The sequence below is a fragment of the Macaca fascicularis genome, chromosome 20 (genome assembly GCF_037993035.2).
Source record: "Macaca fascicularis isolate 582-1 chromosome 20, T2T-MFA8v1.1".
Lineage (NCBI taxonomy): Eukaryota > Metazoa > Chordata > Mammalia > Primates > Cercopithecidae > Macaca > Macaca fascicularis.
This window is the reverse complement of record NC_088394.1, coordinates 84,540,882-84,560,733: the sequence shown is the minus strand read 5'-3', so window position 1 is coordinate 84,560,733 and position 19,852 is coordinate 84,540,882. Positions and strand designations below refer to the sequence as shown.

General features: G+C 61.2%; 2 protein-coding genes across 8 annotated transcripts; one reads left to right on the top strand and one right to left on the bottom strand.

Moving 5' to 3' along the window:
• The first annotated feature begins 458 nt into the window (after positions 1–458).
• Positions 459–8,299, top strand: CYBA (cytochrome b-245 alpha chain). Of its 7 annotated transcripts, none has more exons than XM_005592769.4 (6): positions 665–790; positions 3,631–3,700; positions 4,587–4,661; positions 4,932–5,015; positions 5,631–5,712; positions 8,017–8,299. In XM_005592769.4, the coding sequence occupies exons 1-6, from the start codon at positions 733–735 to the stop codon at positions 8,233–8,235; spliced, it is 588 nt and encodes a 195-aa protein (XP_005592826.2). In that variant the 5' UTR covers positions 665–732; the 3' UTR covers positions 8,236–8,299. The 7 variants fall into 7 exon arrangements, with proteins under 7 accessions (XP_045237998.1, XP_005592826.2, XP_073882866.1 ...); XM_074026765.1 differs by having other exon boundaries at positions 6,702–8,299; XM_074026764.1 differs by having other exon boundaries at positions 6,415–8,299.
• Positions 8,300–10,779: 2,480 nt separating this feature from the next.
• IL17C (interleukin 17C) lies at positions 10,780–12,281 on the bottom strand (the record flags this gene model as incomplete). Its single annotated transcript, XM_005592768.4, has 2 exons — positions 10,780–11,430; positions 11,929–12,281. Coding segments are annotated over 2 exons (612 nt in total), but the record flags the coding sequence as incomplete, so codon positions are not given.
• Between the last annotated feature and the right edge of the window lie 7,571 nt (positions 12,282–19,852).

Genomic DNA, 19,852 nt, shown 5'->3' with positions numbered 1-19,852 from the left:
AGACAGAGCCAGAGGGGCTCCCCTCACACCCCACATTGGCTCAGGTGGGACCCTCAGAGCAGCCCCCGGTCTAAAGTCTTCCCATGGGCGCTGGGCTCACCACCCCCACGCCAACCCCTGCTTCCTGTCTCCAGGCCAGAAATGATGGGGCCGTCCCTGCATTCTGTGCTTTCCCAGTTGTGCACATCCTGTCCCCTCCCTCGAGTATCAGTCACAGTCCAGTGGCATGGTGTGGGGAGGCCCCCCGCAGTGTCTGACCCAGGCCACGCCTGTGCCAGCCCAGAGCCGGGGGAGGAAATGGGGGGCTGGGCCTTTGGTCCCCATGGGGAGGCCACCCTCGTCCTTGGTAGCATCAGGGTGCAGAGGTGTTCCCGGGCTGTAGGGGTGACCCCTCTGCTATTAATAGAAGCCTTGTTGACACGGGACCCTTGGGTCCCGGGCGTCGGGCAGGGGAATTTGTCAGTGCTTGAGAGCTGAAGCTGGGAAGCCCTGGGGAAGCGCGCTCCCCGCCTGGGCTGCGGCTGCCGAGCAGGGCCCCTCCTATGCCTCGGCGGGGTAGAGAGGGCGGGGACAGAAGGCTCCGGGGCAGCCCTGCACCCTACAGACGCAGGTCTCCGCCCAGCCGCGGTCACCTGGGGGTTTGGGGGCAGGGCCTGGGCGGAACGGGATTCGGCCGGGAGCGCAGGGGCGGCAGTACGCGCCTACCAGTGTCCCGGCAGGGTCCGTGCAGCCATGGGGCAGATCGAGTGGGCCATGTGGGCCAACGAGCAGGCGCTGGCGTCCGGCCTGAGTGAGTGCGCGGCAGGGACGGTGGAGGCTGCAGCCTGGAGGGGTATCCCAAGACCCCAGCCGGGACCTCGGGCTACTTACAGGGCGGGGAAGTGGGGCGCCAGGCGGGCCAGGGTCAGGCCAGGAGGGTGCGGGGAACAGGGGCGGGACCCTCAGGGCGCGGGCTGGAAGGAGTTCTGAGAACCCCAGCAGCCCCTTGCAGACCCTGCGGAGCGCGGCGCCCCTCCCCCATTCCCTCCCTCGGTCCCCCGACTCCGCGGAGGAGGAAGTTGCAGCGCAGGGGAAGAGGCGGTTCAGCCCTGGTGGTTTCCGGGGTCGCCGCCCCAAGCCCCCAAATGGGGGCTCTGGCCTGGGCGTCGGGAGAAGCTCCCCTGTCCCTCGGTAGCCAGCTGGGCTGCGAGTCGCCCTCCCTGGGCTTGGGGTGGGGAGTGGGCTCTTCATGCCCCGGGGCTCAGCCCTCCCCATCTGGAGTCTGCGCTGGAGGCGGCCTGGGATTACACGAGGCGCTGAAATCACCCAGTGACGGCCCTGCCCAGCCCAGCTGCTCGGGCGCTTTGCTCTTGGGGTGGGATGGCACAGACCCCAGTCACCCTGCTGCGCATTTGCTCAGAGGTTCTGGTGAGGGCAGCAGACTCCATTTGGAAATGGACCCTGTCAGGACCAGAGCGGGGGAGTGTCGGGCCCAGGCCGGGTGAGGCTGGGTTCAGGCAGGGTCTGAGGGCAGAGGCACCAGTGCGGCAGCTCCAGGAAGGACCTGCACCCGGTGGGGAGGAGTGCCTGGGAAGGGCCTGGAGGCTGAGGGTGAGGAGGAGGGGCCCGCTGCCACCACTGCCCTGGGGCTCTGAGCGCCCTACTGGTTGTCTGGAGTGCGCGGCAGAGACCTCAGGGTGGGAGGCCTGGAGCATGGGGCCCTGCAGCCTGTCCCACCGCCTGCTTCGAGTCAGCGGCCAAGAACTCGGTAGGTCAGTTCAGACAGCTCTCCCCAGAGCCGCCCCTTGAGACTGTCACCCTGCCTGCCCTGCACTCCCTACAGGAAATAGAGGGTCTGAGCGCACCCAGCTGGGAGCCAGGAGAGCTGGGCTCTAGTCTGGCCTCCTGCTGAAACCCTCCAGGGGCTCCTGGCCCAAATAATTAGAGCGGGACTGGACGCCCTGCGCTGCCTGCCCTGGCCTCCCAGCTCTCTGGCCCCCTCCTCCAGCTGCCGGTCTTCCTTTCTGTTCCTAGATCTCCTGAGCTTGCCCCAGGGCCTCTGCACAAGCTGCTTCTGCAGCGCCTCATGGCTGTCTCCTTTCTCAATTCAAATGTCACCTGCTCGGGGAGGTCTTCCCAGAGCGTGCAGCCCCCGGGAGGCAGCTGACCCAGAGAGAGTGGGGCCTTGACAAAGAGTCCCCCCCCCCTACACAGCAGGTGCTCTGTAACTGTGGCTGGGTGCCAGAGTACGTCCTCAGCCCTCCCTGGTGGCACCAGCGGCAGCTTTGCAGCCTCTTTCAGATGGCAGGCTTGGGACCAGGACGGTCCCCCAAAGATGCACGGACAATAGGCTGAGTAGACCCAAGGACACTGCCCTCCCCTCCTCCAACACAGACAGGCAAACCCAGAGAGTTAATGTGTAGCTGGGCTCAAACCAAGGATAGGAAATCTTCAAACAATACCATGTGGAGACAAAAACAGAATGGCTGGCAGGGCAAGGTGGCTTATGCCTGTAATCCCAGCACTTTGGGAGGCCGAGGCGGGCAGGTCACGAGGTCAGGAGATCGAGACCATCCTGGTTAACATGGTGAAACCCCGTCTCTACTAAACATAAAACAAATTAGCCACGTATGGTGGCGTGCACTTGTAGTCCCAGCTACTTGGGAGGCTGAGGCAGGAGAATCGCTTGAACTCGGGAGGCGGAGTTTGTAGTGAGCCGAGATCCCACCACGGAATTCTAGCCTGGGCAACAGGGCAAGACTTCATCTCCAAAAAAAAAAAGAAAGAAAGAAAAATAAATAAAATAGTAGTAAGGACCAGGCGCCGTGGCTCACGCCTGCAATCCTAATACTTTGGGAGGCCAAGGCGGGTGCGTTCCCTGAGGTCAGGAGTTCGAGACCAGCCTGGCCAATGTGGTGAAACTCCGTCTCTAATAAAAATATAAAAATCAGCTGGGTGTGGTGGCGAGCGCCAGTAATCCCAGCTACTCGGGAGAATGAGGCAAGAGAATTGCTTGAATCCGGGAGGCAGGGGTTGCAGTGAGTCAAGATTGCGCCACTGCACTCCAGCCTGGGTGACAGAGCGAGACTCCATCTCAAAAACAAGAAAAAAAAAAATAGTAAGGGGGAATATTGGACAATACCCCCCCCCCCGAAAAAAAAAGGTGCAGAAATAGCCACATCAGACAAAACTGAAATTAAGGCGAAATAGCTGACGGGTTAAGAGGAACTCCGTATCAGGAGGAAGGAGACACCCCCAAGATGCAGAAACCACACTCGGCCTATTGGCTTTCAGTGCATCAAAGACTCATGGTGACAAGGGGTCCATCGGGGATCTCAGAGCCCAGGGGCACAGGCCCACTGGGGCCTGCAGGTCGGGCCGTCCCTGGCTGCTCCTGGGACCTAGAGCCTGGGCATGTCCAGCACCCCCTCTGCCAGCCCGTGCGCCATAGGCTCTGCTCTTCACCAGCGCAGAGGGTGCCTCCTGGGGGTGTCCCTGACCCTGTCACTGTGCTATGGGGATGGGGATGGGGATGGGGATGGGGATGGGGAAGCTCTGGGTGGCCTGATGGCCCACAGGAGGTAGAGAAGGGGAGTGGCCCAGGCCCCCAGGATGGGAGTCCCACAGTACCTGACCCACTTCTCCCCACAGTCCTCATCACCGGGGGCATCGTGGCCACAGCTGGCCGCTTCACCCAGTGGTACTTTGGCGCCTACTCCATGTATCCTTCCACCTGAGGCTGGGGCGGGTGGGGAACGCCCAGGGCAGAGCCAGGGAACCACTTCACAGTGAGCTGTTCGCCTCCGCTCCCCGCCACCACAGCCAGGCTGGGACACAGGGTGGGCTGTCCACGGGTTGGGCAGCCTAGGCCCCAGCAGCCAGGCTCCTCGCCTGGGCCATGTGGTGGTCCGCGGCAGACCCCCAGTCTGAGTCCTGGTGAGGGGTGGGCAGGGGGTGTCACCAGAGGGCCAGGGCCAGCACTGAGGCCTCCCGGTTGGACTGCTGGGATCCTGTCTGCCCCCTCCTGTCAGTCAGCCCCCTTTGCCCGGCCCCTCCACCTCCTTTGCCCCATCTCAGCCCAGCCGTACCTTGCGACAAGCAGCATTGGGCAGGGTGGTGGGAGGGCGGGCGTGGGCAACCCCGAGTGCCTGACCTATTGGAACCTCCCGTGACTGCCTCCTGGCTCTGTGACCTCAGGCAGTGGCTGCCCCCTTTTTTTTTTTTTTTTTTTTTTTTTTTGAGACAAGGTCTCGATCTGTACCCCAGGCTGGAGTGCAGTGATGCAGTCATGACTCATGGCAGCCTCCACCTGGGCTCAGGCCACCCTCTTACCTCAGCCTCTGGAGTAGCTGGGACCACACACGCACACACCACCACACCTGGCTGACTCTTAAATTTTTTGTAGAGATGAGGGTGTCACTGTGTTGCCCTGGCTGGTCTCAAACTCCTGGGGGCTCCAGTGATCCTCCTGCCTCAGCCTCCCAAAGTGCTGGGATTCCAGACGTGAGCCACTGTGCTCGGGCCCCTCTCTGTGTTGTCTTCAGTAAAGAGGGTTCCCTGTGGCCCCCCAGGCTGAGCTGGGCTGTTCCTTAACCACATGGCTTCAGCGTGGCGGGCGTGTTTGTCTGCCTGCTGGAGTATCCCCGGGGGAAGAGGAAGAAGGGCTCCACCATGGAGCGCTGGTGAGTCTCCCCCTCCCGCTCTGGGGTCTCTCCCGGGGCTGCGGGGCCAGGCAGGGCTCACAGGGTCGGTACGTGGAGCCTAGTTCCTCACTCAGAGGCTCCGGAACCAATTCTTTGGTGCTTGTGGGCAAACCAAGGCCAGTGCCTGCCCTGTGTGTTTTCTGGGAGGGAAGAGGCCTGGGTGCCCTGGGGTCGTCGGCAGGGCAGCGGGGGAGTCCCGAGTGCTCGGAGAGGCCCAGCCGCGCTGTCTCCCCTTCCTCCCTCCCCCAGGGGACAGAAGTACATGACCTCCGTGGTGAAGCTGTTCGGGCCCCTCACCAGGAATTACTACGTTCGGGCCGTCCTGCACCTCCTGTGAGTCCCCACCCTTCACCCCCTCTCGGGCTCAGGGGGGCTTGGAGCCGACCCTCCCCCACTGTCCCACTGGCCGGGCTGCCTGCACAGAAGCCACCCCCCACTTACCTCGATGTTTTTCCAAACAAAAATTTGGGTTCCCGGCTCTGGCGGGGTCCCCGGAGCCCGTGTCCGCTGTCTAGTGTGCAGGATTTGTAAGGATCCTCCCCAAACCTGAGTAGCTGCGATCCTGTCTGGAGTCAGCAGGCCCTGCTGGGGGGTCTTGCCTGGGCTTCCTGGTAGGGTGGAGGATTCCGCACTGTGTGTCTGGTGGTTGCTGCCGGCCGAGGCCAGGACACCGGCACGGGGCTGCCCTGCGGCTGCTGGGGGTTCCTCTGAGCAAGTGCCCCCGAGTCGCTCGCATCCACATCAAGGCCAAGAATACCCAGGACCAAAACAAGCCCTGGGCCGCACACATCCCCTGGGTCTGTGGTCTGCCTTGTCCTGAGACTTTGCAGCCCTGGGCCGTGCACGCCTTGTCCTGAGACTTTGTGGCCTTGGCCCCCAGACCTGGGGCTCCATTCCCCTTTCTGAGTGCCCGTCTGTGTCCCTGCCTCCCACCCCCTACTCCCCCAGGCTCTCGGTGCCCGCCGGCTTCCTGCTGGCCACCATCCTCGGGACTGCCTGCCTGGCCATCGCGAGCGGCATCTACCTGTTGGTGAGTGGCGCCCTCTGAGGTTAGCCCCAGCCACCCCCACCCCCTGCCCTGACACCCTCGGACATACGTGGCCCTTGAAGCCAGTATGTAGGCTGAGGCTGAGCTGAGGCTGGGAGCAAGCGCGAGCCCGGGCGTGTGCTCACAACACCGCGGGGACGCAGCAGTTGCTGCTGCCGTTTTTGGCGCGTCTCGTGTGTTGGGTCATTTCCCTGTATTTCTTCATCAACCCGCACCATGGCCCTGGGAGGGGTACTGGTGTCCCCACTTTGCAGACAAAGAGGCGGAGGCGAGGCGCAGGGAGGTGCTGTGGCTGGCCTGGGGTCATGCAGCCGGCGGAAGGCTGTGCCTGGGCTTGGGTTCATTTATCAGGCTTTTCTCACCTAAACCCTATTTGCGCTGATTCGTGGGCGGTGCCAGGATGCACGCAGTCACGCAGATATTTTCTTAAACTGCCGACACCTGGGTTTGGTTTTGGAACACAGCACCCTGTTAGAGGGCTGCCCATCCCATGGGATACAGTGAGCATTCTGAGAGGCCAGGGATGGGTGGGGGGACAGGGCATAGCCTGGCCGGGCCTTGGGTGAGATACCCTCTGCCTACCCTGGGCTCCGGAACAGACGGCTGCAGGCCACCTTGTACTGCAGGGGTCTCTGAGTGGACAGAGCCCTCAGACTTTGTTTATTTAAATCCTTTTGTCCCTAGAGGCGAGTCCCTCCTGCCCACAGAGGCAAACGCACACTAAACCAAACCCAGGTGCTGGCAGTTTAAGAAAATGTCTGCGTGACTGCGTGCATCCTGGCACCACCCACGAATCAGCGCAAAGTGTGTGTGCGGTGTTAAATGTGCAGTACGTTCTGTGTGTGCCTTCCATGTATGTAAGTGGAGTTCTGTTTCAAGGCTCATTGACCTGCCACCGGCCTCTCAGGGCTCTCCTTTAGAATCCCTTCCTCTTGCCAAGCGCTCATCTGGGCTGTTGCTTTGTTCTCCAGGGGCCACCCACATGCCCCCTGGCTCCTGCTACCACATACAGCTAGCGCGCTCCTGGAGACCTCAGTAGGAATTCCTTGTGCTAAACCCAGAGAGGAATTGCTGGGTCAGGCATCAGCCTCTGTACCGTTGACCCTGCTGGGCTCAGCTGCTCCCCAGCAGACAACCTACCACCAGCCGTGCCGGCCCCATCGCCCCCACCTGGCGCACAGGGCTTTCTCCCACGCTTGGCAGTTCCTCAGCACGAGGCTGGCCGTGCGGAGCTTGGACTCGCTCTTCTCTGACTGTGGATTTGCGCTGTTGGAGTTTCTTCTCCCTTGAGTTGCCTGTTCATATCCTTTGTCCATTTTTCTATTGTGGTTTTTGTCTTTTTCTTAAGTTGCAGGAATTTCACGTGTTATTTTAGCTACTGAGCCTTTGTAACCTTTAGACACTGTGAATGCCTTCCTGCTTTCTGGTAAGGGTCTGTTAACTCGGCCCGTGAAGTCCTTCGCTGCACTGAAGAACAGAAGTTTCCCTGTTTACTTGCTCTACGGTCTGTGCTTTGTAAAAACACCTTTCCTTGGCCCTGGGTGCTGTGTTCACGCTCCTGCATTTTCCTCTATCAGCCTTAGAGTTTTGCTCTTCAGGACGGAATATTTCCGTTTTGGGGTTAGGTAGGATCACAGATGTCCCGTTTCTCTTTCTGCTTCATGACGTATATGATGTGACATATTTTTCTACCGGATATTGTGGAATAGAAGATGAAAAGCACACACTCCCGGGTCCACTTGGCCTGTTGCAGTGGAACCTCCGGGCATGGGCCCAGGAGTCTGTATTTTTAGTAAGCCAGTGGACTCCTGCGTTCTTCAAGCTCTGCCCCTGACCCCCATGTGCAGAAATGCCTGGGCACCCTTGGAGGGCTGCCGGCCAGGGTGGGTGAATGGCACCCACCAGACGGAGCCGGGCCTGCGACTCTCCTGGGCCACCCCTCCTGCCGGACCTCAGGCGTGCCTCCCTGCCCTTGGCTCCCTGCCTTGGCGCCTTGGGAGGAGAATTTAGGTGCTGGAATTTGCATCTGGGAGTGTCCACCAGGGGATCTTCCAGAAGCCCAGGAGTTCCTGCCCTACTCCTGGCATGAAGAAATAGCTTGGGTTGGTGTCAGGCTGACCCAGGTCCTGGCTGTGTGGCCTCCTGCCATCACTTCTCTGAGCGACAGTCACGCCATCCCGCATGGGATTCAGACTTGAGCCCATGTCCCGGGGCCCCTGGCGGGGTGGGCCTCCAGGGAGGGAGGGCCGGCTTTGGGGCGCAGCCCAACCCCTCAGTGCCCCGCAGGCGGCCGTGCGCGGTGAGCAGTGGACACCCATCGAGCCCAAGCCCCGGGAGCGGCCGCAGATCGGAGGCACCATCAAGCAGCCGCCCAGCAACCCCCCGCCGCGGCCCCCGGCTGAGGCCCGCAAGAAGCCCAGTGAGGAGGAGGAGGCGACGGCGGCGGGGGGATCCCCAGGAGGTCCCCAGGCCAACCCCATTCCGGTGACCGATGAGGTTGTGTGACTTCACCCCAGACCTGCCCTCCCGCCAGGGGCGCCCGCCCGCAATAAACGCAGCAAAGCCCGGAGCGTTTGCCTGAGCCTCTGCCTGGGGCCGGTGGGCGGGGCTGGGGTAGCCAGGGTTCCCGAGGCCCGGGCAGGCACCCCGTTTCCTGCCGGCCGGGCCGCATTCCAGTTTCATTAGCATCAGCATCGCCTGCCTTGTCAGCAGCACATGAAATCCCAGGTACCGTATATTCCACGAAATATAGTGGAATATGGGAATTCCAGGTGTGTGCCTCCCTAGAAAGGTCCTCCCCGGCCTGGAGGAGGTAATGGAGTCCTCCCTTGCTAGCTCTCCCAGGCCCTGCAGGCCCTCCACACCTAGTGCCTCCCTAAGGGGCTTGGATTCCAGAGGAGACCGCTGGCATTAAGTGAAAAGGGAACAGGGCAGGAGCCACGTGGTGAGCCTCTACCCAGCGCCTCTTTTCTGTAGAAACTGGGGTGAAGCTGGTGGCGGATGCACCCTTGTTTTCCCCCCACACTGATGCTGGAGGGCTCTACAGCTGCCCAGGACACTCAGGCCAAGTTGTAGGGGGCTTCTGGCCACCCCTGCTCCTCACTTGTGCAGAGGCTGTGGCTGGTTGCACATGCACCTGCCCACAGGTCCTCACCGCCACCCCAGCCAGGTGCCCTCAAAGCTTTGCCGTGCATCAGCCACATCCCCCACCGCTGGGCTCTCCCCAAGGCACCCACTCTCCTGAGGCTGGAGAAGCCCTTGCCTGCCGCTTGCCCACCTGCTCTCCCAGCAACTCACACTGCAGAGCCAGGGCCTCTGTTCCCGGGGCTTTCAGAAGCCGCCCCCCACCAGCCAACACTCAGCACCATGCAGATATCTCAGTCCAGCCTCGTCTCAGCTGTCCGCCCAGATCACCAAGCTTCAGGTCACCCTTGAAACCCCCACATCCCCACGTCCAATCCTGGCCCAAATCCAGACCCCAGCTATGTGGGCCATCCCCACCCAGGCCACCTGCCATCTCCCGCTCTTCCCTCACCCGCTGAAACCATCCAGACGCTGCCATTGAAACCCAAAGCCCCACCCCAGTGCCTCCAGCTCAGAGCCCACAGGCTCAGCTCCCTTCCGTGACAGCCACAAGCTTCTGATGGCCCCATGGCAGACCCAATCTGCACCCAGCGCCCTGCCCTGCCCCGCCCCCGCCGTGCCCCTCTCACCTGGCGTCAGCCACGCAGGCCACTCTCTGACCCTCGGACACACCCAGCACGTGTCTTCTCAGGGTCTCTGCATGGGCTCTTCCTGCTGCCTGGAGCTATTCCCCGAATGGCTGCCTGGCCCCTTCCTCCTCCCCTTCAGGTCTTCGAGGCCTCCCTGACCCTCTGCTTAGAACCACAGCCCCTCCCCCGGAGCCTCTGTCCTGGACCATTCCCAGACTAAACACCACTTGTTCCATCAGTCACCATGAGGGCAGGAGGGATTTTGACCATTTTGTTCTCAGCCTGTTCCCAGTGCCAGGCGCCTAGTAGAAACTCAATATGGCTGGGTGCGGTGGCTCATGCCTATAATCTCAGCAGTCTGGGAGGCCGAGGTGGGAGGATCACTTGAGCTCAGGAGTTCGACATCAACCTGGCCAACATGGCAAAACCCCGCCTCTACTAAAAATACAAATACTAGTTGGGTGTGGTGGCGCACGCCTGTACTGGGAGGCTGAGCTGGGAGAATTGCTTGAACCTAGAAGGTGGGGGTTGCAGTGAGCTCAAGTCACGCCACGGCCCTCCAGCCTGGGCAACAGAGCGAGACCCTTTCTCAAAAAAGAAAAGAAATGTGTTGAATGAAAATTCTACCGCCTGGACAAAGGCCACCACCTCCAGGAAGTCTTCCCTGAGGCCTCCTCCTCTGGGGGTCTGAGTAGAGTCCCCACCCCCATTTCCAGGCACCTGGACACGGTAGGTGGGTGAGCCAGGGGGCCAGGCAGGGGAGGGGCTAACAACTGCCCAGCAGCCCCACGGCAATGTCGGCCCTCAGGGCTGGGGGCCGAGAGACTGAGACCCTGAGACTGTCACAGGCCTGGGCCCCCTTTCCACGACTGAGGCTGCTCACCCCAGGGTCCTTTAACTAAAATCTCCAGCAGAGCCTGGGCCCCAGAGCCTGGCTAGTTCACCTTTAGGTAGGGCGCCTTGGTCTTGGCTGTTGATCCGACCCACAGAGGCTTGGGACCCTGCCTTGAGCCGACAGCCCTGCAGTTCATCCTCAGAGACTCTTGCCTGGGGGCCGAGATGGTGCCCCTAGGCGCTCACATCATTACAAAGCATAGGGCTCAAGGCTCTGCCTGGGGAAGGAGGCTCATTCCTGTTCCCAGGGGTATCCTCCGGGGAGACACTGTGGGCAGAGCAGGGACACCTGTGCTCCCCCGTGCTAGAGCTCAGTCCCACCTGCATGCACTGCTTGCTGCTGCATAGACCTTTCTGAAAGGATGCCCCAGAACTGGGTCCGTGGCTGGCCTGGGCCAGGGCTGAGCAGGAGAATGTCGCATTGAATGTTGGCCTCTGGGGATGTGTTCATCAGTTTAATAACAAACGTACACTAAAATAGTTGTTTAAGAAACAGGGGTACTTCCAAGGAGGTTGGGAAGAGGGAGCCTGGGGGGCCTGAGGTCAGTGATAGGGTGAGGGAAGCCGGGAGTGGGGCTGGAAGCCAAGGTACAGGTGGCCGTGTGACAACTTTTCTGTGGCTTTAAGGGCTGGAAGAGGGGCTGAGCTTCTACCCCCAACTGCTGAGGCTGGAGATGGGGAGAACAGTGGGGGGCCGTCCTCCAGATACGGGGGATGCCTGGACCCCAAGGGTAGTGTTGGGGTAGGCATATAAATAACAATAAATACACATAAATAGGGGGTGCCCTCTGGGGAGCCCATGTGTCCAGTCTAGGGGCTCCACAGCCTCGGCGGTCACACTGACCGGGGCAGCACGCAGGTACAGCCGACAGGCACGCGAATGAACTCGGTGTGGAAGGCGAAGGCCCCGGGCGTGGGGAGCCCCGAGCCGTCGCGGGAGCAGGGCCGGCGGCGCAACACCAGCAGACTCTGGAGCAGCCGCACGGAGTTGAGCGCAGCTGTCTCGCGGCCGGTCCGTGGGTCGATGCAGCCTCTGCACAGGCACTCGGCGAAGGCCAGCTTTTGTGGATAGCGGTCCTCGTCTGTGTCCACACTGCGGGACGGGGCGCACAGTGAGTCTCTGGCCCTACCCTTGCCTCCCTGAGGCTCCTCTCCCCTCAGGGCCCCTCCCCGAGTGCTCAGGATGGGACCTGAGGCAGTGAGGGCCGAGCCACACAGGCTTGGCATGCAGTTGGGCTCGTAAGTGGTGGTAATCCACGTCTCCCCAGGGCGCTCCAAGAGCACAGAGCAGGGGCCGGAGGCCTCTAAAGCCTCCCTCCCACTTCACCACCCAACCCCACTTCTGCAGGAGCTCAGGTGAGGGGCCCAGAATTTCCCCAGGGGACCCTGGCCACCAAGGACAGTGGCAGGCAGGGCACGGCCGCAAGCAGCAGCTCAGCCACCCAGGTCAGCAGGGCCGGAGGGACGGAGTTCAGGTGGCCACGCCCACTTGACAGGGGAGAACCACCAAGGCCCAGAGAGCTCTCCAGGCAGTCAGGGCCCTGCCAGGGGAGGGGCAGCCCACGCCACAGCAGGATCCCCAGGTCCTCACCGGTATCTCCAGGGTGAGATGGAGCGCTGGTGGGTATCTGCCTCCAACACCTCCTCTGGCCGCAGCACCGGGCACTGGGTCGCAGCTGAGGGCCTATCATGCCTCCTCCTGTGGCCTGCTGCCTCCAGGCTGGACACCAGGGCTACAGGCAAAGCCTGCCCCCACTTCGCACCTCGAGCCAGCAGGTGTGGGGGGGCCTGGCCGAGGGGCAGTTCCTCAGCTGAGTAGCAGCGTGGGGTCCCATGAGTGTGGGGGTGCCCCCTGAGGAAGGGGTCCTGGTGGGCCAGGCAGGCATGCAACCAGGTCAGAAACAGGAGGCCAGGGAGGAGCTGGTGAAACAGGCAGGTGGGTGGTTAGGGGGTGCCCAGGGCAGGGGGCACCTCACTTCCACCTCAGCTTTCCTTGTTCCCAGGGGAAAGATGGAGTACAGCCCTCCCTCTATAGATGGGGAAACTGAAGCCCAGAGAGGCTAGCCCTTCAGCCCAAGGCACCCAGCATGCCAGGGCTCCGAGGATCTGTAACTGCCTCCCCCTACCCCCAGACTGAGGGGTTTCCCAGAGCCCATCCCAACACCCTCATCCCAGGGTTCAGAGAACCCCACCCCAGCCCTTCCAGGCCAGGCTGTGCCATCCAAGTGGCAACCATCCAAGTGGCATGTGGAGAGGCTCACTGTCATGGTGGTGGCAGCAGGGCAGGCCGGGCTTGGAGCGGCCTGCACACTTGGCGGCAATCCCACAGGTGCACCTGGCCATGCACCTGGCAGCAGCCGCTCTTATACCTGAGGCCACACCTGGGGGAAATTCCGGCACCACTTCCTTCTCGGGAAGTGCCCAGCTGGGGCACTTCCTTCTCTGGTCCCCGCAGCCCCCACCTGCTGTGCATCAGGACACAGACATGCAAGGAGCCCTTGGGGAGCTCCGTCCTGTTACTCCCCTCCCCCGAGAGACTCTGCCCAACCTGAGCACCTGCCCAGGGTGCTGCCTTGTCTGACATTCTCAAACTGTTTTTTTTTTTTTGAGACAGGGTCTCGCTGTCACCCAAGCTGGAGTGCAATGGCGCTATCTCAGCTTACTGGAACCTCCACCTTCCAGGTTCAAGCAATTCTCCTGTCTCAGTCTCCCGAGTAGCTGGGACTACAGGCACCCACCACCATGCACGGCTAATTTTTGTACTTTTAGTACAGACGGGGTTTTGCCATATTGGCCAGGCTGGTCTGTGGCTCCTGACCTCAAGTGATCTGCTTGACTTGGCCTCCCAAAGTGCTGGATTATAGGAGTGAGCCACCGTGACCAGCCTTGAACCTCTATAAGAGGGTTTCTGCTTGCATATCCGTCCGCACCTTGCTGATTCAACTTGTAGGTTTTCATCTGGACCTGATGGTGGCGTGGCGCTTTGGTACCCTATACAGTTCTCCTCCGTCCCCTGCTGGTGGGTGCTGAGGGTGGTTCAGTGTTTTAGCTGAGATGATCAAGATCAGCTGAGGCTCACGTGCCCCCTTCACCCAGGTGGGAGAGGTCCCGGAGGAGATGGGGAAGCAGGTTTTCAGGTCTCTGTTGGGCTTCTGTGTTGTTGTTGTTGTTGTTGTTGTTTTCTGAGGTAGTGTCTCGCCCTGTTGCCCAGTCTGGAGTGCAGTGGTGTGATCTCGGCTCACTACAAGCTCAGCTTCTCGGGTTCACACCATTCTCCTGCCTCAGCCTCTTGAGTAGCTGGGACTACAGGTGCCCACCTGGCTAATTTTTTGTATTTTTAGTAGAGACAGGGTTTCACCGTATTAGCCGAGATGGTCTCAATCTCCTGACCTCGTGATCTGCCCACCTTGGCCTCCCAAAATGCTGGGATTACAGGCGTGAGTCACTGTGCCTGGCCCAAGCTTCTGTGGTTTTATTGAGAAAAAGTTCAAGCTAAAAAGTCTGAGTTGGAGGTGTGAGGAGGTGTGAGGTGTGAGGAGTGAGGTGTGAGGTCTGAGGACTGAGGTGTGAGGAGATGTGAGGTGTGAGGAGTGAGATATGAGATGTGAGGAGGTGTGAGGAGTGAGGTGTGAGGTCTGAGGAGTGAGGTGTGAGGAGGTGTGAGGAGTGAGGTGTAAAGTCTGAGGTGTGAGGTCTGAGGAGTGAGGTGTGAGGAGGTGGGAGGTGTGAGGAGTGAGGAGTGAGGTGTGAGGAGTGAGGAGTGAGGTGTGAGGAGTGAGGTGTGAGGAGCAAGGAATGAGGTGTGAGGAGTGAGTGAGGTGTGAGGTGTGAGGAGTGAGGTGTGAGGAGTGAGGAGTGAGGTGTGAGGAGCGAGGGGTGAGGTGTGAGGAGGTGTGAGGTGTGAGGAGGAGTGAAGTGTGAGGAGTGAGGAGTGAGGTGTGAGGAGTGAGGAGTGAGGTGTGAGGAGTGAGGTGTGAGGAGCGAGGAATGAGGTGTGAGGAGTGAGTGAGGTGTGAGGTATGAGGAGTGAGGTGTGAGGAGTGAGGAGTGAGGTGTGAGGAGCGAGGGGTGAGGTGTGAGGAGGTGTGAGGTGTGAGGAGACGTGAGGAGTGAGGTGTGAGGTGTGAGGGGTGAGGTGTGAGGAGTGAGGAGTGAGGTGTGAGGTGTGAGGTGTGAGGAGCGAGGTGTGAGGAATGAGGAGGTGTGAGAAGTGAGGTGTGAGGAGTGCGGTGTGAGGTGTCAGGAGTGACATATGAGGTGTGAGGAGGTGTGAGGTGTGAGAAGTGAGGTGTGAGGTCTGAGGAGTGAGGTGTGAGGAGGTGTGAGGAGTGAGGAGTGAGGTGTGAGGAGAGAGAGTGAGATGTGAGGTGTGAGGAGTGAGGAGTGAGGTGTGAGGTGTGAGGAGTGAGGTGTGAGCAGTGAGGGGTGAGGTGTGAGGAGTGAGGTGTGAGGAGGTGTGAGGTGTGAGATGTGTGGAGTGAGGTGTGAGGTGTGAGGGGTGAGGTGTGAAGTGTGAGGGGTGAGGAGTGAGGTGTGAGGTGTGAGGTGTGAGGAGTGAGGTGTGAGGAATGAGGAGTGAGGTGTGAGGAGTGAGGTGTGAGGAGTGAGGTGTGAGGTGTCAGGAGTGAGATATGAGGTGTGAGGAGGTGTGAGATAGGTGTGAGGTGTGAGGAGTGAGGTGTGAAGTGTGAGGTGTGAGGAGTGAGGTGTAAGGTCTGAGGTGTGAGGTCTGAGGAGTGAGGTGTGAGGAGGTGGGAGGTGTGAGGAGTGAGGAGTGAGGTGTGAGGAGTGAGGTGTGAAGAGTGAGGTGTGAGGTGTGAGGAGATGTGAGGAGTGAGGTGTGAGGTGGGAGGTGTGAGGAGTGAGGAGTGAGGTGTGAAGAGTGAGGAGGAGTGAGGTGTGAGGAGTGAGATGTGAGGAGTGAGGTGTGAGGAGTGAGGTAGGAGGTGGGAAGTGTGAGGAGGTGTGAAGAGTGAGGTGTGAGGAGTGAGGTGTGAGGAGTGAGGTGTGAGGAGTGAAGAGGTGTGAGGTGTGAGGTGTGAGGAGTGAGGTGTGAAGTGTGAGGTGTGAGGTGTGAGGAGATGTGAGGTGTGAGGAGGTGTGAGGTGTGAGCAGTGAGGTGTGAGAAGTGAGGTGTGAGGTGTGAAGTGTGAACAGCACACATAGGAATGTAAGTGGGGCCAGGAGCTGCCTTTGGCCTCCCTGCTTGGTGAGGCTGGCTGGGGTGGGGGTGCTGGAGGTGCCTTTGTTTCCCTGGAAAGGGGACAGCTGGGTCCAGAGCTCGGGAAGTTTTGAATACCGGGGGTTTGATGTCATCCTGAGGAGGGTTCCCCTGGGGTCCCCAGGGCCCCTGGCCACACCAAAGGTGGGGGAATCTGTCCGCCCTGGTCCCCTCAGCTTCGGGGTGAGGGCGGGAGGGAGGGTGCTTCTGTGTCCTCAGCCTTTCCTCCCCTGCCGCAGTGCAGATGTGTTCCACAGAGGCGTCCTCTAAGCTTAAAACCTCAGTCTCTCTGAACACAAAAGCCCCCAAGTGGGGTGGGGCTGAGGCAGCACTGGGACCCCCGGGCCCTCCAGTACCTCCTCTTGGCCACTGTGTGGCTCTCGGCTTATCTGCCATAGGCCTCTGGGGGTGAAGGAGGCCGTGCTCCAGGGTTAACAGTCTGGGAAGAATCAAAGACAGATTGCTGGAGTCCCGGGGGCTGCTCCTCCCTATAGTGCCTCTGCCCACCCACCCTCTGCTTGCATACCTCCTATGATGGGGAGCTCACTATCTGTGCTGGTTTCCTAGGGCTGTGCTAACCATGCACCACAAACTGGGGGGTGTGAAATGGCAGAAGTTTATTCCATGAGGCCATGGAGCTGGGAGTCTGATATCAAGGTGTGTTCAAGGTTGGGTCCTCCTGGAGGCTCTTCGAGCCCTCGGTTTCCCGGGCTTGCAGCTCCTCCCGTGGCCTCTCTGCTGCATCCGTCTTATCCTCTTCTGTGGTTTATAAGGACATGGGTTGTTGGATTTAGGGTCCAGTCTAAATGATAATCCCTCCCACCTTCTCAGGATGTGGGACCTGTCTTAACCCAGGACGGGGCATCTCAAGATCCTTTCCCTAATTACATCAAAGCAAAAGCCCCTCTTCCAAATGAGCGCACGTTCACAGGTCGCATCAGGCTGCGGGAGAGCCTTTTCCAGGACATAGCAGGAGCCACCGCATCCCCAGCAGGACAGGTGCTCCTGTGTGGGTTGTCTCTGCCTTAGGCTGGGCTGATGATACAGGCCTCTCTGCAGGGTGCTTGCCTGTTTCAGAAAAATTGCAGCCCCTCGTAGCCCTCCCCTAAAGGTGGCCTGAGCGCCTTGAGGGCCACGTCTGTGGCAGCCCCCTCTGTGTACCCAGGGCTGAGAGTGGTGCGGGGCACACAGGAGGGTGATTTGTAAATAACACAGATTGGAAAAAGGAGGGAGGAGAGTGGCTCTCCCCGTGTGTAAAGTGGGATGACAGCAGCTCCAGTGCCAAGGCTGCCCTGAGGCGCATTAGTGTCACTGCCTGGCTCAGGTGGTCGCAGTCCGCAGCACCTGCCGCCAGGAGGCTGACGGGCACTCTTACTGGTGTGAGACAGGGCAGCGGCAGTGGGGCGGGGTTTGTCTTCTCCAGAGTCTACTCAGCCATTCTGGGGACAAAAACTCAAGATCCCCCGCAACCTCTGCATGCCAAGCACAGCCCGGGGGAGGGGGCTGGGCCCCTCCCTGGCTTGGGCATCTCTGGGGGCCTCCCCTAGGCTGAGACCTACAAAGCAGCCCTGGGGCCCCTTCTTCTGCCACAGAGAGGGGCCCGGGGAAGCCTCATCGGAAACATCCCGAGGGGCCTGCAGGTGGGTGTCCAAGATGTTTTGTGCAAACCCTGACGAGTCACCACACTCAGCATGGCCAGGCCTGGCCTCCCCAGTGCTTCTGCCCAACCTGCCCAGCTGTGGCTTGGGGCTGGGGCTGCAGGCCATGCTGGGTGGGGAATCTTGAGGAGGGGAGTAGGGTGCCTTCGTGCAGGGTTAGGGAACGCACAGTGTTGGGAGGGAAGGACAAGCTGATGTCGGTCCTCATTCTCTGCTGGGAGTCCTTGTGCAGTGCACGACCTGCTCAGCCATGCCCAAGAAAGAGGAAGGGGGAGGGGACGATAGGAGCCAGAGGGAATGGAGGAAAAGGCCAGGAAAAGAGGGGGAGAGTGAGAAGCCCTCCACCTCGGCCTGGTGCTCTCGCCCCCATCCCCCATCCCCAGGTAGAGCCAGTGACCCTCCCTCCTGGCATGGGGATCAGGTCTGTCCACACGTGGGCCACACGCGGTTCTCTGGGGCAGGACCTGGTCAGCCGATGGCGGCAGCCAGTGCCTGAGGAGGTAAATGGCTGAGTGGGAAAGTTCGGCAGGAGGGAGCGAGCAGAGGGAGCTGGAGCCCCCAGGCACAGGAGTGTTCTCCCTGGCCCCCGACCGTCGTCTGCTCCCTCCCGCTCCCCCTTGTATCCGGTGTCCCGCCCAGGGGAGGATGGAAGGAGGCAGCCCCACCGTGGACTCCACTCCGCCCCCGCCTCCTTCCTCCCCGACCCGGGGCTGCCTTCTTCCCAGTGGCCCTCGGTGCTGAGGTGTGACGGCCGGACCCCCAGGCACAGGCTGCACCACGAGAACGGAGCCAGGGACCCGGCCAGGGCCGCGCGTCTCCCCACCTTCCGCGCGCTCCCAGCGCTGTCCCGGGGGTCGCAGGGCCAGGAAGACATGCCCGGGGGGACCTGCGGGACCTGCGGACTGGGCGGGGTCCGGGGTCCCGTGGGCGCAGAGGACGGGAGGAGGCAGGGCGGCCTGCGCTCCTGCGGGTGGCTGAGGCAAGCGCAGAAATACCGGGTTGGGCAAGACTGGAAAGGCGGCGGCAGGAAGGCTGGAGGGCGGCCCGGAGGCGGAGGTCCGGACAGGCCGGCTCTCAAACCACAACCCGGGCCCGCGCCCAGCAGACCACGTCCCCGGACCCTGGTGGGGAACGCGGACCCTGGTGCGGAATGAGGGGTCTCAGACAAACGCAGAGCCGGGCGGGTCAGAGGCAGCGCCGGGGACGTCCCTCAGACGCAGGGAAGGACGGACCCACAGCCAGGAGCCCTTTAGCGCCCTGAGCGGGCCTGTGGGAGGAGGGTGAGGCAGGGAGGGCACTGGGCAGGGCGGAAGGGGACCCTCTCTGCAGGGTCTCCCCCACATCAAGGCGCAGGTGCATAGCGGGTCACACGCAGCTGCTCACAACAGGTGTGTCCAGCCGGGTGGGCGGGGGGGGGGCACTGCTGGCGGGGGTGCAAAATCGTCATGAGACGTTGGCTGGGACAGCAGAGGGCCCCTCCCTGAGGTGCCACCACGCCACACCCCCCATGGGTTTTCCCCATCAGGAGTGGTCTCGTGTGTCTCGGCCTTTTCCCCTTCTGTGGATCCCCCTAGGGCCACCGCCTCCAAGCGGGGTCTACATCCGCCTGCCCACCCAAAGCCCAAAGGGGTGGGTAGGAGCGTGGCTGTGGGGGAGGGGCTGCAGGCAGAGGGCAGAGGCCCTGGGGCACGCCCTGGGAGGGGCTGGCAGGCGGGTGCCATTGCCAGAACCCCACACAGGCTTTCCAGTCACTGCATGGGGAGCAAGGAGGACGTGAGCGCTAACCGCCTGGAGCAGGACGTCCCTGGAGGGCGTGGACACCCGTGGATGCCCGTCACACAGCAAGGCCACCCTTCCCAGCTGCCTGACTGAACATCCTCTCCACTCGACCACATGGGGGCAGTCACCCTCCTAGGACAGGCCCCTCTACACCAATGTCCAAGAGCCAGAGGGATGGGTAGCCACACCTGGGGTCCACTGCCACCTGGTGCGAGTTCAAACCCAGCTCCAGACTGCGGTGCCCAGGGCTGTGGCTGGGGGCTGACCAGCTGCAGAGGGGGCCTCGCCTGGTCCCAGTCCACATGTGAGCTGCGGTGGGCTCACCTGTCCGCTCCTGGCCGGAGACAGACAGTCACTGTAGGCGCCAGTTTGAGGTGCCCCACACTGGAGGCACAAGGCACCATTTCCTGGCCTCCAGCCCTCATGGTACAGCCCACAAATGACAGGCTGCAGGCTGGCACCCAGAGTGGCCTGGACTCCAGCTCCGTGGCCTTGAAGGCCACTCTTTCCAGAGAATGGGAATTTCCTTTGCACCTGGCTTTGACCTGATGGCAAATCTGATAAGCCTCAAAAAATGGTGGTCGGGCGCGGCGGCTCACGCCTGTCATCCCAGCACTTTGGGAGGCTGAGGCGGGCGGATCACGAGGTCAGGAGATGGAGACCATCCTGGCTAACACAATGAAACCGTCTCTACTCAAAATACAAAAAACTAGCTGGGTGTGGTGGCGGCGCCTGTAGTCCCAGCTACTCAGGAGGCTGAGGCAGGAGAATGGCGTGAACCCAGGAGGCAGAGGTTGCAGTGAGCCGAGGTCGCGCCACTGCACTCCAGCCTGGGTGACAGAGCGAGACTCTGTCTC